This window comes from Phyllostomus hastatus, unplaced genomic scaffold (assembly GCF_019186645.2).
Source record: "Phyllostomus hastatus isolate PE091 unplaced genomic scaffold, TTU_PhHast_1.1 phas_contig_17, whole genome shotgun sequence".
Lineage (NCBI taxonomy): Eukaryota > Metazoa > Chordata > Mammalia > Chiroptera > Phyllostomidae > Phyllostomus > Phyllostomus hastatus.
Window position 1 is genome coordinate 46,733,548 of NW_025333664.1, and position 16,319 is coordinate 46,749,866.

Consider the following 16,319-nt stretch of genomic DNA (forward strand, 5'->3'; position numbering starts at 1 on the left):
GTGGGCAATAGCTGACCTACTCCAAGCACCCTGGCCAATACGTGATGTTGAGGCAGCAAACCTTCTCATCACCAGTGGCTCCTTTTTTTCTGCATTGTGGGTCTGTCCAGGCAGGGGCTCTGCTCCTGTAGCCATCTGTTGCTGGCTGAATACTACAAGGGCCCCACCTGGGGATGAGTGGCCTGGCTTGGATAGGGTGGAGGTTAGGTGTGATGGGCATGGGCCATTCTTTCATTGTGAGAGTGGAAGAATTCTTAGGTCAGATCTTGTGCTTCCTGTCCCATCTTGGTAGGATGTGATCTTAGAGCTTCTTCCACTCTCATACTTCTGAGAGTGCTAGGTGGGCCTAAACCAGGTCTGTCCATATGGAGACTTCTGTGTTCCTGGTGCCTGCCCAGAGGCGTTTAATCCCAACAGTTGGTGGGGTATGGGATGTGGGGAGGTCCACGTTGTACAGATACAGAAACTGAGCCCCAGTTTCTCCACTATGGTTTTTACTCTAGAAAATGGCCTTGCTGGGTCCACCAGTTGCTGCCTTGCATGCCCGGGGTCAGCCAGCCACCGCTTTGCCATGAGTCCTTTCCTTTCCCCCCCGGCCACCTGACTCTGCCCCTCCTACCAGTCTGGATGAATGTGTCTACTTTAACTTCTTGGTTGTCAGACATCGATACAGTTCAATTTTCTGTCAGTACTGGTTTTTTTTTTTATTTCTAAATTGTTGTTTTCCTTATTTTGGTTGTGTGAGGAGGCACAGTGTGTCTACCTACACCTCCATCTTGGCTAATGGTCTCTAATGCTCCCATTTCTTTTGCAAAGCTGTCCCGCCTGGATTTCCCTATAGGAGAGGTGCTGATGAGGTCACCCTACTTGGCCCCGCGGGGCTTCTTCCCTGTCTCCCTTACTCATGGCTCCTCTGAGGAGGCCAGGCTCAAGACCCTTGCTCTCTCAGCCCTGTTCTCCACCCACCCCTGTGACCTGATAGAACTTGCTCAGTGATCTGGAGTTGGAGTGTTTTTCCTTCCTAGTTTTGGCGAAAGTGTTATTTTTTTCTATACTCTATATTATTCTGTCTGATTTCTAGAAGTGGGAAGATTCAGAAGTAAGGGACAGTCATGTTCCTTCTAGAACATGAAGTCAGATGTTAAAGATCAGCCACTACTCTATACTGCTTATGGCTGGTTTTCAGTTCTCTGGTGAAAGCTGTCTAGGTTTCTCCCTGTGTAGAATGTCATCCCCTTAACCCCAACTGCCACACACACTGAAATTGAAAACAGGTGGTCTGGTGAGGACACTCAGTTTGCTGGGGCTAAAGGTGAGCTGATCAATAGTACCTGATCATCTGTCTGCCCTTATTCAGGAGAGTTTCAGAAGGAGAGTTGGGAAACTTGGGGTCTTGCCTAATACCTCTCCAGGGCTGATGATACCACTACCACAATCCTGAGGTCACCAGTTTTTCAAGGCTAGTCATGTATAAGGCCTTGAGTACTAGTGACCAGACCCAAACCAGGCTCCTGTTCTGGGAACAGAGGTGCAGCTTTTCCTATGGGCCTTTGGAAGAGTCGGCTCTTGGCTGGCCTTCTTCACACCCTGGGATACTAGTGCAGTATCTAGGAGACTCATTCCTCTTCTGTAAGCAGGATTTCCTGGTTGGTGTGTAAGGCCAGTGTGGCTACCACCTGTGTTAGGTTGACCTCTAAGAACACTGGTCACTACGGCTTACCTGAATCTCTTGATTGTCTGCCAGGAATAAAGGAGGACCCTGCCAAGGATTTTGTGTCCAGGACCATCATAATGGGGGTAAGATGAGGTGATGTCCTCTTTGCTTGACATTTGGCCAGATTGTACAAACCAACACATTTTTTAGTAGTGCCACTGGTCCTGACTTCGGTGCCAGCTGTCCACTGGGCTGGATGTTGTGGATCGCTCAGAGCCAAAGCTCACACAATGCAAGAGGATCTGTGGCTCCCAGGTAGGCCAAGTGAGGGACCTGGATGGGATCCCTACCTGGCCAGCACATGGGATTGGGGGAACCCCACCCTCCAGGGCAGCCCCCAATGGGCTTTCTAGGCCCTCCTTTTGATGGGGCAGTACCCTTTGTCTGTATAACCACCACCCTTCCATTCTGTGCCTGGCTCTTGGGCCCTAGCTCACACCTTCCCGCCTCTATACACATACTTGTGCTGAGGATGCAAGTCACTGGCTGCTTCACTGACCAGATGTGAGCCTGCTATGAGCTCCACCTGTCTTTATTTCATTTTCTGTGGCACATAATTTGGACACACACTTTGGACACACTATTGTGGAGACTGGCACATCACCATTAGGCACTGGCAGGTCTCATTATTGTGCTGTGTGATCTAGGACCCATCCTCTGCCACTTTTCACCAACAGCTTTGTGTCATCAGGGAATGTGAGGAGCTCTGGGGCACAGCTTCTTCATGGGGTACCATGGAGTAGGACCAAGCTCTATCCTTTTCACCAACTCAAGCACATGAAGGTATATGGGAGGCTCAAACCCTTCTGTGAGCCCACTAGCTTCAGACAGGAGCACATATCCAACTTGTTTGATCTCTGCCTACCCCTCCCCCCAACTCCTGCTATTTCTGAAACATAGTCTAGACATCATGACATTCATCAGTATTTAAATATGCATATTTTAGCCCTGGCTAGTGTGGATCAGTGGACTGAATTCCAACCTGCAAACCAAAGGGTCACCAGTTTGATTCCCAGTCAGGGCACATGCCTGGGTTGCAGGCCAGCTCCCAAGTAGGGGGTGCACAAGAGGCAACCGCACATTGATGTTTCTCTCCCTCTCTTCCTCCTTTTCCCTCTCTCTAAAAATAAATTATTAAAAAAATAAATATGTATATTTTAGAGATGGGGTTTTCAAATGGTTATAAAAATTCTAATTATTAAAAATTTCAAGGCTAGATAAAAGTAGAATTGTAAAACATTCATAAAGCTGGACTTCTGTTGGACTGTTTCACAGCAAACCGTAGACACTAGAACACTTTACCCCTCAGCACTTAACACATCTTCACAGTGATGTTTTCCCCCTAAATCACAATACTCACAGAGTCTTGAACACCACAAGACCATTATCACACTTAGATATTAAAGTTAAAAATATCCTGAGCACTTTGTTTGAATCAGGATGCTGGCAAGGGCCTAGCATGACTGCCTCTTAAATCTCTTATCTGTAGATTTTCCCTATACGTTTCTCTTTTTTTCCCTGTAGTTATTTTTAGTATAGAAATTGGGTAGTGTGTCTTCCCCAGCTTGCAACTGACTGCCTCCCTCTGGTATGTTTCAGTAGGTCTTTTAGTTCCCTGTATTTCCTGTAAGTTGGTAGTCAGTTCTAATAGTCTTGTTCCTTTTATTTCTTAATTTCTGGAAACTGACTAGAATCACAAAACAAGCTTGAGGTTAACAGATTTCTGCACATGAGTGAGGTGGCTGTCATGAAATGTGCTCCATCAGAGCCCAGGGAAAGTAGGTAGCATTATATCTAGCATGGTTTCAGGTTCTTCTGTCTTGAGTGTGTCTGCCAGATTGAGTAGAGATGACTGAGGAAACCAGGGCTGAGAACCTTTTCACCTTTGGCTTGAGGGTGGAAGACATCAAGGCCCTGGACCTGAAAGGGCGTGTCCCTCCACATGTCATCAAGAGTGTGGCATTGTCTTGGTCACTGCCCAGAGTCCCACGGAGAGAAGGACTTTTGGCGAGGCCTCTGCTTGTTAGGATGAATGCCTGCCCACCCAGGTGGTGGGATGTGACTGTGGGCACCCTGTCCTTGTCTCACTTCCAGCTTGGGCAGGAGCTGGCTGCCCTATGCTTCTACATGGTTCAGTCTGAGGGATCCAGACCAAGTTATTCCAGAAGGATAGAGGCCATGGTCTCTGTGGGGAGAACCCGTGGGGCTCTTGATTGATTTGGAGATTTGAGGCTGGCCCACTGCTGAGATTCCCTGGTCTGACTTTGTAAAATAACTCATATATCTAGCAATAGTTTCAGAGTTATAGAAAAGTTGCAAAGACAGTACAGGGTTCTATATACCCTTCCAATTTTTCTTATTACTTATATATTACTAGTTAGTATGGAACACTGTCAAAATTAATTAACAAAGAATGGTATGGTGTTATTTATTAAAGTCAATACTTTATTTCACCATTTTCTCATGAACATCTTGTTGACCTTTTCTGTCCCAGGATCCCAACCAAAGCATCCTTCTGGTCTATGATAGTTTCCCAGCCTTTTCTTGTTTTTTATAACTTTGGACACTCTTGAGGAGTCCTGGCCCCAACCTAATTCTGAGTAAAAAAAGTTAAAACGAAAAGACACTGTTGCCTAAAAGCTCTTTGGGGAGTTGGTAAAGCCTCAGGCACCACTTGGGTAAAAATACAAATGTTGCCTAAAAAATAAATAAAAATAAGCCAAATGTCACCTATAAAGTCAGAACTTTGTCCTTGTTGGCCTGAGAGCATACACCCCATGTGTTCCATTATTCAGACTCATTCTGCACCATACTCATGTCCTAGGATGTACATATCTGCCAAATGTCTCCTTTTCTGAATTCCTGATGCTCACAGGCCTGTTGTAACCTGCAGAGTAGGGGCAGGAGGCAGGGTGGGAATGCACAGAGTTGCAAATTCTTGAGCAGCCCTCTCCTGTGGGAATATGATGGAACCATGTGTGTCATTGTATATCTTCAGGGACCTTGGTTCTATAAACAGTAAAAGGAGCAGGTGGGATTGATTTTGCAATCGCAGCACATCACCATCTCTCCAGGGCCAAGCAGCCCATGTGGCCAGGGGTGTGCCTACCACCTGTCCTACAGCTGCTGCCTGAACACACTAGGCTAGGAGCTGATTTGACCAACCTCCCCACAGGTACAATGCCCAAGATACTACAACTTTCTGCCCCAGCTAAGGCAGGCCATGGGCCAGATCAGCAGTGGCTTCTTCTCTCCCAAGGAACCAGACTACTTAAAGGACATCATCAACAGGACAGGTGGGACTGGCCTCCCCTTGGTTCTGTGTCCTTCCCCACTGACAGGTCAGATAGACAAGTCCCCATGATGGGCTGAAAATTACATGTTGTTGGGGGTGAAGCCTGGCCTTGAAGCTTGTTCCCCCACACACACCCCCCTGACTGTGGCCTATGGGCAGATCCTCAGGCTACCCACCTCGCAAAGTTCCACTACATCCAGGGCAAGAACTTGCAGTGCCTCTTGTGGTGCTTGGTGTGCTGTAGGGGGCTGTGGTGGCAGAAACTGTCCGCTTTGCAGTCCAGCCTCAGGCCCCCAGCACCATCTGGATGTGACAAGCAGGAGGTAATGTTACATGGGGCTGGTAGGAAATGATTCCAGAGCCCTTCCTTCCCCAGTGGGAGTGTGGGCAGGACTCCTCTGGGAGGTGGGTGGGGCTGGGTATAACCCTGTAACAAATTTGGGCCCTTGGTGACAAAAAGTGATTAAGATGGAATTAACTATACTTGCAGTGTCATTAGTGTTTTATTACAATGCAATTGACACATGATTATAACTCACCTTCGATTATAGACTAACTTGGAACAGGTTGGCAGTGCCACTTGCCACGTGACAGTACTTTGCTCCAACCTACTGGTAAATGCTGAGTCTGGTGAATGCTGAGAATCGACTCCTGTTCTACTTTTAGTTGCTTTTGGGTTAGCTTTGTTTGTTTCTTTTTGATGAATGCTGTCAGCTGGCTTCAACCAGACCAGATTGTAACCACACAGGTACTAGAACTGGGAACTAGGCCCTGGCCAAGGTCTGATCAAAGAAAGAATTTCATTAGTTGTATGAAATGTGTTTCTTACTCAATTATAAGTGGAAATGCATTTCTCTATTCATAAATCCTGCATATATCACCAGTTCTTGGCCCAGTTGGACCTGAGAACAGATGGCTACACAGAGCCTATTGCCTGCCATCCTGTGCCCTTCTCCCTGGGAGGTGAAAGGGAAGAGACCTTTCACTTGTGCAGTTCTAACCTATGTGCACCAGGAGGATGGATTATAAACAGTAATTTCTTGAAAGGAACATTGGGTTAAAATAAGGTGGTTTTTTTTTAAAGAATAATGTCCCCAGGGCATTAGTATTGCACACAGAGCAGCCACCATGGTTGGGAGCCCTCAGGAGGGCTCCAGAGCATGAGGACACAGATAGCCATGGCCTGATGGCTGGTTCCCTGATGCTCTGTCTCCTCTTTCAGGTTCAAGGTGTTTGCAGAATATGAAATGTATGTGGCATGCCAGGCCAGGTGGATTAGCTGTACCAGGTAAGGTTCTCTGACCCTAGAGTTGGTAGGGGCAGTCCTGTTTGGGAAGCATTGGGGTTCATCTGCATTCTGCTGTCTCATGCCACTCCTGGGAGGTTACAGTTGTTTGTGGCCCATGGCAGGGTGACTGGGGGCTCAGCAAGCTGAGCAGCATTCTGGGTTCAGGCTCTCCTGCACCTGGTGCTTCTTTTGTTTATCCATCTATTTATTTTTTTAGAGAGGGGATGTAGGGAGAGAGAAATAGATTTGTTGCTCCACTTATTTGTGCATTCATTGATTGCTTCTGTATGTGTTCTGACCCAGGGGTGAACCTGCAATCTTGGTATATTGGGATGATGCTCTAACCAGCTGAGCTACCCAACCACAGCCTGGTGCTTCTTTACCATTTTTTCATTCAGGAGCTGTCCTGGCCATCTCTCTGCTCTCATCTGCCTTTTGATTCCTGGGGTCAAGCTGCTGCCTACCTGGCACAAGTTTCCCTTGCAGAGGGGACAGAGATAGGCTGTTCCCTAGTCTGATCATCTCATGTGGATATGGTCAGGGAGGCATGGGTGCAAAGCTCAACCCAAGTGGAGGGACGGGTCTGTGAGCAATATGCACACAGAAAGCATGTCTAAGAAGGTGAACACTTTCTTGGAAGGTAAAAGCTTCAAAATCAGTAGACTGAGGGACTTGTAGCTGTAAGGAGCAGAATTTCTAAGGCAGGATGCTGGAGCCAGCTCCCCACTTGATGGTGAAGGCCATGGAGAAAGCCTGTATCCCAGGTTTCTGTGTGGAGCATGTGCCTGACCCATGGGACTGGTGCCCCTGCCTTGGTGTAGCCCATAGGGAATACACGGGGAGTATCATGGAAAGACCCAAGTCCTGAGTTGGGGGAGGTGAAAGAGGGTGTCCCTAAGTGCCTGCTTTGCTTCCTTTCCTAAGTGTCCTACCTGTGCACCCCCTGCAAGATGGCAGTGGAGGAGAAACTGGAGATGGTGGCATGACTGTGCAGAATTTTGGTTCAGATGGTTTATTTTCCCACACTGTTTAAGAAGGTTCTTGGACAAGGCTTGAGGGATTTGTACATCTGATTTGTTGCCAGTCTCAGCCTCCTGCTCTTAGGAAGCTGCTGTCATTGCCTGCACTTGACAGTTCTGATGCCCCCTTTTGCATCAGAACAGTCTGGCCTTTGGGAGGAACTTTTGCTTCCCTTAAACTGAGCCTCAAGGAAAGTGGCTCTTTCAGGAAGGCCTCTCCAGGTGTGGCTGAAGTTTGGGGGCAACTGTCAGACTCTGGGGTCCCTGGACAGGAAACCACCTGGCCATTTCCCCTGGGAATTGGACCTGCTTGGTGGCAAATACTCATCTGGTGGTATTTCTTTTTGTGTGTGTGGGCTGTGCCCTAGTGGAATGTGGAACATTTTGAAGGTCACGTCCTTCTCAGACTCTACCTAGTCACTTGGTAGCTTTTCTGATAGTTGGAGCCCCTCTTTAGTGGACTATGACTGTCATGTTCTCTTCTTCCATTAGGCCACCCAGAGCAAGAGCTAAGAGCTCATTTGGGAACGTCCTAAAGCTCTGGAAGCTTGGTCTGCTTTGTGCTTGAGATTACTTAGCATCTCCTTCTCTCTGTAGAACTCCAAGGAGTGGACCAAGAAAGTCATCAGGAACACTGCCTGCTCACGCAAGTTCTCCAGTGACCAGACCATCATGAAGTATGCCCGGGACAACTGGGTCATAGAGCTCTGACCTACAGATCCTGCCTCCCAACATCCCCAGGTAGTAGGTGATAGCACAGTAGGGACTAGTGGGCTTTTGTTTTCTTGTTTACTGTGCACCTCATGCCATTTTCTGAGCACTATGTTAGCAGCCAATGATCCCTGCTTTTTTCAGTGCAGTGTTTTAGGACAGGGTATATGAATCACGGTGGTGGCTTGGGGTGGGTGATGGGGGTATGGACAGACAAGGAAGGGAAGGTGCTAAGAGTGAGATGCTGCCTGGTTTCTAGCAGGTAAGCAGAGCTCATAGCACCGACCAGCTGGCCCCATAGCTTCAGCCTACCTACTGGGCTCCTCCAAGACCTTACACAAACTTAGCTGTGAGCTTGTTTTAACTTCTGAGCCTCTTGATTCTGGAATCTGCACAAGTGGCCATGGCAAAGCCTGGAGAACGTTTCTGCAGCACATGGACTGGCTGGCCAGTGCTGACTCAACTCTGCCTCCTGTGCTCCAAGCCACCATTACAGCTGCCCTGTGGGGGCTCTGGTCCAGGGCTTCTGGACTTATGAGATAAAGGGGCCCCAAGATGACTAATGGTGACACTGTGGAAGACACCTATGTCCAGCATCTAGAATGCCTTGGTTAGGATAAGGTTGGCTAATGCTAAGTTAGCTTGGTTTTGCTTTTTCAAAAGAAAAATGAACTTTATAAGGAAATAAAAGTAGCTGAAGCTTTTTTTTTGTTGTTTTAGTAACTAAAAGTTGTAGTTTTGAAGTTTCATGTCAGAGAAGGCAATTTTGGAATGTTTTCACCCAGCTATGATGGCCTGGGGCAGTGTTGCTGCCTCTAGTGAGGGAGGCTGAATGCCTAGCTCCTACAGCAGATCTGTACTTTCCCTCTCCTGGAGGGTGCAGTTCCTGTCTTACACACAAGGCTGGCCTTTCTTCTCCCTCCTGGAAAAGTACGGAGTGGGCCCAGAGGGCAGCCCACTTTCCACTCTGCCCAGGTAGTGGGCTGGTGCCAGGAAGGGCAGGTGAACACCTCAGTGGCCCAGAGGAGAGCTAGAAGCAGGTTGTTCCCTTCACTGTGAGTTGTTGGCAACCTTAGATGGCAGTGCCCTTCCAGAGGCTCTGTCCTCATCATGGGTCCTGACTGCTCACAGAACCAGGCCATGGAGGACTTCCAATAGATACTTTGTTAAAGCCCCTAGGGTCTGTGGTCACACCCCCAACACACTCCTCGCCCAGTCACTTAAGCTGTGTATGACCATCACTGTGCCACTCCACTCACTGTTATTGCCTCACATATGAGACACAGATTAAACCTTCCTGCCCATGTTAGGCTGACCTGGCCTCTGCATTTCACTTTGCTTCAGCCTAGGGCAATAAGGGGCTAGGCTAAATTACAGCCCATTGTTCTGGGATTGAAGACAGTAAGTTCTCTCATCCCAGCTGTTGTGGAATTTAGAGCTGTGTGTGTTAGAACTGCCAGCTCTTCAAAGAATTGTGAAATCTAGTCACTTGGTAACCTGTCCTGGGCACTGGCATTTTTGCTATGAATTGTATTGGCTTTTACACCTGTCCCTGCCACCACTCCTGGTCCTGGGAGGTAGAATGCCCTGGGAACCAAAATACTGAAATATTTTCCCCAAAACTGTATAGCTGCAAGTTAAAACAAAAACCAGGAGGGATAAGAACTCAGGGCTCAATGTTTCCCAAAGACCCTGAGAACTGTTAGACCTTGGAGCATGGTGGACCACTGCTGGGGGCAGTGGCACTGTGAGTTTCTTCTGGGAGGGGACGCTGAGCTGTACCCTGGGAATATACATGGCCTGTCACTGTCCTATGGCTCCCAGGACATATGCATGTAACTGCAGTTAACAGCTATGTACATTGCCATCTCTGCCTTTTTTTTTAAAGGACTGGTCCTGACCATACATTGATTTTATAATCCAAGGGTCCAGTCCTTACCCACAGTTTAAGCTTAGTTGCTTGGACCAAGGTACTATGCTAAGAAGCCATCAGGGCTCTTTGGACCTAATTGAGATGATGGCCCAGCAGCTGCCTGCTTGCCCACTTTTTGTGCTTCCTCATCTTCAGTTGGCCTGTCAGCCAGCTATAAAAACACTTAACAGCTTATATTTTTATTTTGTATACTATATCATTTCCCTGAAAAAAGTATCTGAGGCAGCTCGTAAACAAAAAATTTAAAACAAACAAACAAAAAGATGAAGAGGCCAGGCAGAACAGGCAGGTCTCACAATATGAGCAGATCACACCCACTTCCTTGGCTGAGAAGAGCTGAGGACTTGACAATGAACTTAGGTAACAAAGCCAGAAGGGCAAGCCAATCATGAAGGGCTGTCCAGCTGAGGGGCACATGGTGTTTTAGTGGTTCTCAAGAGCCTCTAACACAGAGCCGTTGCACAGAAAGACACTCTTGGGCTGGGCTTATGTATGCCAGCTCTGACATATAGTGGTGTTTTACAGGCAGTGCTCTCCTGAAACATACAGACTTCAGGTCAACCCCAGTTAAGAAAGGTATGCATTTCCCAGACATGAAAATTGCCACAGGCAGCTCTAAGGTGCCTCAGAAAGGTAACCTGCTTTAGCCTCTGAGCACTCAGCAAACCCCAGATGCTAACACCAGCCACAATGCTTTGGAGAACAGGCAGGCAGGCAAGACTTAGTACCTTGGGGAGAGGTCCAGCCATCTGGAGAGGCTTCATCTCAGGTGGGCTTATACCGTCTGAGCTGGAACACACTCTTATACCTGAACAGCAGGGTCAGGAAAGTCCCATGTGGGGGCAACTCAGGGCCCCATTCTTATTAAGTCATGGTTCTCTGAGAGGTCATCAGTAAAAGGGGAGGGGAGAAGCTGGTTTGACAAAAAGCCAAACAACACAAGAGCCACCACCAGTTGGGTAAATGAGGAGATGCTCATGGGCCAGAACCCAAGTCCCTGCACTCCAGCAGCTTGTCCTTTCAGTAGTCAGGGACTTATCTAGGGCCTGTGGTAAAACCCCAACACCTGTCCGTTGACACAGCCACATCCAATAAACTTGCTAAAGCATGAGGTTGAAAGGGTCACCTATATAGGCCTGTATTTCAGGCAAATGCTATCTACTACATCTGGAGAAGGCCCCTCCCTGGAAGGAGAAGAAAGAAGGGCCCTCATGCTCCACTTTACAGTCGCCCCTCAGCCCATGTGGCCTGGGGTTGGGGGCAGCATTGAGAAGGCAACACACAGACCACCACCAGGGTTTTATTAAATAAATGCTCAGCCTAGGGCCAGGTTAGGCAAACAGGTGGGCAGAAAGCAGAAGAAGTACAGATCATAGGTACACCCTCCCCCCCCCCGCCACTGTGTGGTAGGGTCTGCCTAGGGAGGCAGGGAGAAGGCATATGGGGTGTACAGGGCAGAAGGGGATGATGGAACCATTAGAGTCCATTCTGCATGTGCTGGGAAGAAAGAGAAGAACCCGAGTCTCCCCACATTCTTGTGGATGGTCTTAGAAAGCTCAGTTTGGTCTCAGGAGTTTATGCCTCCTGCTCTGTTCTCCACACCCAGCTCAGCAAGTATGGGATTGACCAGCCGGTGGCTAGCTTGCTGTGTCAGTCTTTTCAACAAGAGCTCAGGTTGTACGGCAGCAAGAAGAGAGGACCGTATGCCTGCCACTCACATTTTCCACAAAAATCCATGCTCCTGGTGACCAGTCTGCTGGGGCCTCTTCTACCTGTCCTAGCTGGCATCGGAGTCCTCTCTTCAGGGGCATTGTAGACCCTGTACCTGGGCTCCAGGGTGCTGGGTTGATCAGAGGAACAGGGAGGAGGGCAGAGGTCTTCATGCTCCTTCAAGCAGTGAGCTCAGTGCTGGAGCTCAGGTTCAGACTTCCCCAGGAATTCCCTAGACCAGAGGATACCATCAGCCAAATCCGAGCCCAAACGAGAGATCCACCTCCCCTAATCCTTACACAACCGGTATGAGGAGGAGGAGAAGAAAAAGCCTGGAGGACAATAAGCAGGGCACCAACGATACTGCACAGTCAAATCCTGACACACACAAAGAAAGACCAGGTTAGGAGCTGCTCTTCTTTATTCAACTTTAGAGCTATACTCTAATCTAAGTTTTCTGTAATATATTTCTTTTCTGATGGGAAAATTTACAACCTCAGAACAAACCCATACTTTTTAAGCTCATTGTCCCCTCTCAACAACCCAGGCCCATGTGGCAGGTAATGGCAAAGTCCTACAGAAACATCGCTTTCCCTCTGGAACTTACAGGGCAGCCTGAGGAGACCTGAAGTATGAAGTAGAATTATGCATGGGATGAAAGCTGCTGGGGGCAATATGAGCACCCCCAGGCTCAGAAACCCCAGGGAGGTGAAATCATAGTCTAGGAACAAACTATGAGGAGCTGGCCCAGGCCAGAATGCCTGTGAGCTGCTTATGAGTGGGAAAGGACCTGATAGGTATGTGGAAAAGGAGTGAGGCCTGATGCACAAAAGTTAGGGAGCATGTGGGTAGGGGAGCTCCTATACATTGACATCTGTGTGCTGGGTGAACTGCTGTGTGTAGTATCTGTGTGGGCTTGCACAACTTACACCATGGGGAGATCATGGAAATAGTCCAGGAGGGAGAGGCAATAAACATTCTTAGCCCCTCTCAGTAGCAATAAAAGACTATTAAATCATGATGACTCTTGAACCCCACTGAGGCAACTTTAGCAGATGAGCCTGCTATATACCTCTGGCCTCAGCTGTTACCACCCAGGCAACATTCCTGGTGAGAAGTGAACACCTTACCTCAGTATCCGAGGAAGTTCAGGACTCTTGTAGATGTACTTGTGCCTATAGCCAAGGTCTGAGTGAAAGGGGATAAACTGAACTTTGAAGTCTCGGAAGCTTCGAGATGGTGCGGCAATGTTGTAGAGCTGGGGAAGGAGAAATCAGTCAGTGCTCAGAGATGGTGGTCCTGTGGGTGACCTGCTTGGTGGCCTCCCCTTCAACAGAGGCCCATCAGTGGCTGCTACCTCTGCAGAGCAGCCCATGCCCCACTGAAACAGCACTGATGCCCTGCAACCTGCTATGGCTGGGGTTGGGGTACTGGCAGGAGCCCAGCCTAGGCTCGGCCCATTGGCTTGCTATTTAAGACCTTATCTGTTCCCACAGCTTGTTCTCAGATTATCCCTCTTCTTTAGGGGGCAGTGAGGTGAATGAGCTACCACCACAGAAAGAGCCACATGCTATGGGATGGTGTGGTGGCCTAAGAGCCTGTAGCAGTCCTGGGGGACTGAGATGGGTCAGGTACCTCAGGCTGTACTGTGTGCCCGGGGTCAAGGTCAGTCAACAAGCTGGTTCAGCTCTTCCCTCCTCCCACCTCTGGGACTGCCAGGCTGTGTACTCAGATTCGCTGGAGGAAAGAAACCTGGTGCTGGTAGATTCACTTATACCTCAGGCCTGTTTAGAGGCGGAACTAGCCTAGGTATCACTTCTAGGCTGTCCCTGCCCCTCATCCTCATCATCACCATGGCCAGATGGTGCTATATCCCACACCCCACGCTCATCTACAAATCTAATTCTGCTTCCTAGCACCAAAGGCAAAGCAAATTCTGCAAAAGCAAACACGGAGCCCCACAATGAGATGGTACTTCTCTGATGGTGCCCAATCCCAAAGGTAAAAGAAGAAATGAGAGGTTCTATGTCAACACTACTGACTGGGACTCCTGAATTGGGGCTGGAGGATCCTGCCATCCAGGGATCCTATCCTCCCACCAATAACTGGAGAGCTCTCCCAGCTGAGTTTCTTATAGTCAAGTCTCTGTCGGGCCAGGACCCTGTAACCAGGACCTGGGAGACATTTGCTTATTTTTCATATCTCCTCTTATAGACAGCATTGGCTGTCTGGCTGGCCCCCACCATAGCCCTGCTAACAGCAGGTGCCTCCTGTACATCTGCCTATGCCCAGTCCAGCCTGAACATGGGTCTGCTAGATGTCCTCTGCACCAGTCACTGCACTGACACCCACCTTTCTGCCAAGCTGGAAGGGCACAACTGGATCATCTTCAGCATGCAGGATGAGCAGGGAGCAGGAAATGTGCTTCACACTGTAGAGAGGAGAAAAAACTAGATCAAGACCCCAAGGATATGGCTGGGTTTTCCTGACATCCTGGCCTTGCCCTTGGCAGGGACCTGGGTTTAGGGAGTTTCCATGGCTTATCATCTTTAATTCTGCTGGGCTTCTTTTTATTAGAGAATTAAAAGTTGATTTCCCTGTAGTTTCTATCAACATCTATTTTAAGTGACAGGTGTCAATCAAATCTAGAGATCAATTCATTCACCAAATCTGGCCCCCAATATTTTCTGAAAATTGAAAATAATTACTTTTGTGAGTAGAATGGATGGAACTGGAAAGCATTATGCTAAGTGAAATAAGCCAGGCAATGAAAGACAAATACCATATGATCTCACCTTTAACAGGAACCTAAACAACAAACAAGCAAAATATAACCAAAGACATTGAAATAGAGAATAGGCTGACAGTGATCAAAGGGGAGAGGGGAGGGAATTTCAGGGGAAAAGGGGAAGGTTTTACAGGAACAAGTAAATATAAAGGACACATGGACAAAAACAAGGTGGGGGGGCAGAAATGGGAAGGAGGTGGGGAGGGCTGGGGGCTTGGGCTGGGATGGGAGTAAAAGGCAGAAAACTGTTCTTGAACAACAATTAAAATTAAAAAAAATAAACAAATGTCAAAACAATATTTACAAACTGAATATTTTAGTTGGCCCAAGAAACTTACTTCAAATGAATGTTACTAGTAATGTGTTGGTAAAAACATCTATACCCTCTAATTTATCTTTGGTGTAAATAACATTTAAAGTCACTCTTGAATGTTTACCAGTAAATTAACATTTTCAATAGGTTCACTCAATCCAAACCCTTCAACAAACCACACAATAAGCAGAGTGTCTTCTGGCTGCCTCACTGAGGTCTCTAAGTGAGCTGGTGGATGAGGCTCCCACCCAATTCCATACTGATCTGATGGCTCCATGAAGGCAGTGCTGGGGTAAACCTGGCACCTGGCAGAGGAATCTGGGAGAAGGGACTCATCACCCCAGAGATCCCCAGCTAATCTCACAGTCTGCATTTTTGCTAGTAGTGCGCAAGCACAAACACTGTCACCTTATTCTGCTTCTAGGGTGGAGTGTTTCCAGTGTTTGAGTCAAACTTTGAACTGTCTACATTTCAGATTTCCACTGTAGTCAGTTTGTCTTACCTTTACCTGCTCTGGGAGAAGCTTAACTCATATTCTTCACGTTGGCAAGTATTTGGTAACAGACCTGCCCACCAAGAAGGGGCTCCTGAATCCCAGTGGGTGAGGCTTAGCCACATGGTGGTAAAGTGCTACTGGACCCCACCACTGCTACCATTCAGCTTGGGGACAAGGCCAAAGGTGGTTTGTGGGGATAGCAGCACTCATTGCTGCTGTTTAGAAGGAATCCAGTTTATTCAGGTTATTCTCATTTAAGTTCTAAAACAGTAATATTTACAAATAAGCAGCTATTTTGCTTATATTTGCTCAAATATTAGTTTGTTCTATTTTTAGAACCAAAATATAATTGATGGGAAAAATACTGTTTTTCTACATTCTGTTTCAAAATGTAGATTTTTAAATATTAACTGAATATTTAGGTAAGGGTTTTTTCCTTTCCTTTTTCAAAAAAATTAAAACACATGAAATAAAGATATCACAAGGACAATGTGAACAGAATATGAACATTGTTCAAAGAATGAGTTGTTAACCAGAATATTTCCTTTTTTGGCGTATGTAATAGATATTTTTGATAATCACCACATCTTTTCATAACCAACATTAGTCAAATGACTGAGGATGTCATTTTTTGAATAAGTTACTATTACTGCTTTAATACCTACCTATTCAGGAATTCTGGTTTTGCCAAATGATTTTCAGATAAAAACCATATCGACAGCACTGGCCATGTTGCTCAGTTGGTTGAAGCATTATCCCATGCACCAAAAGGTTGCAGGTTCGAGTCCTGGTCAGGGCACATACCTAGGTTGTGGGTTCCCTCCTAGGTCAGGGTGTGTATGAGAGGCAACTGATTGATGTTTCTCTCTCACATCAGTGTGTGTGTGTGTGTGTGTGTGTGTGTGTGTGTCTCAAATCAATGAAAATATCCTCAACGAGGATTAAAAAGAATAAAAACATGTGGACAAAATACTTTTAGTCTTTCCATATCCTTTTTCTCTCAGCTGCAGCTCTCTTATCTACTTTCCCTCTATAAGATACATTGGTTAAAG

At 47.3% G+C, this 16,319-nt stretch overlaps 1 protein-coding gene across 2 annotated transcripts in view; it reads right to left on the bottom strand.

Annotated features, from left to right (window-relative positions):
* Nucleotides 1-11,244: 11,244 nt before the first annotated feature.
* The window catches only part of ABHD12 (abhydrolase domain containing 12, lysophospholipase), an 83,946-nt gene continuing 78,871 nt past the window's right edge, over nt 11,245-16,319 (bottom strand). The window contains exons 11-13 of one of the 2 annotated variants that reach the window (XM_045832847.1): nt 14,023-14,101; nt 12,801-12,928; nt 11,245-11,902 (exon numbers count right to left, since the gene is read on the bottom strand). In XM_045832847.1, coding sequence (XP_045688803.1) covers nt 11,863-11,902; nt 12,801-12,928; nt 14,023-14,101 — 247 coding nt within the window. In that variant the 3' untranslated portion in view covers nt 11,245-11,862. The other variant, XM_045832848.1, reaches the window with a different exon arrangement.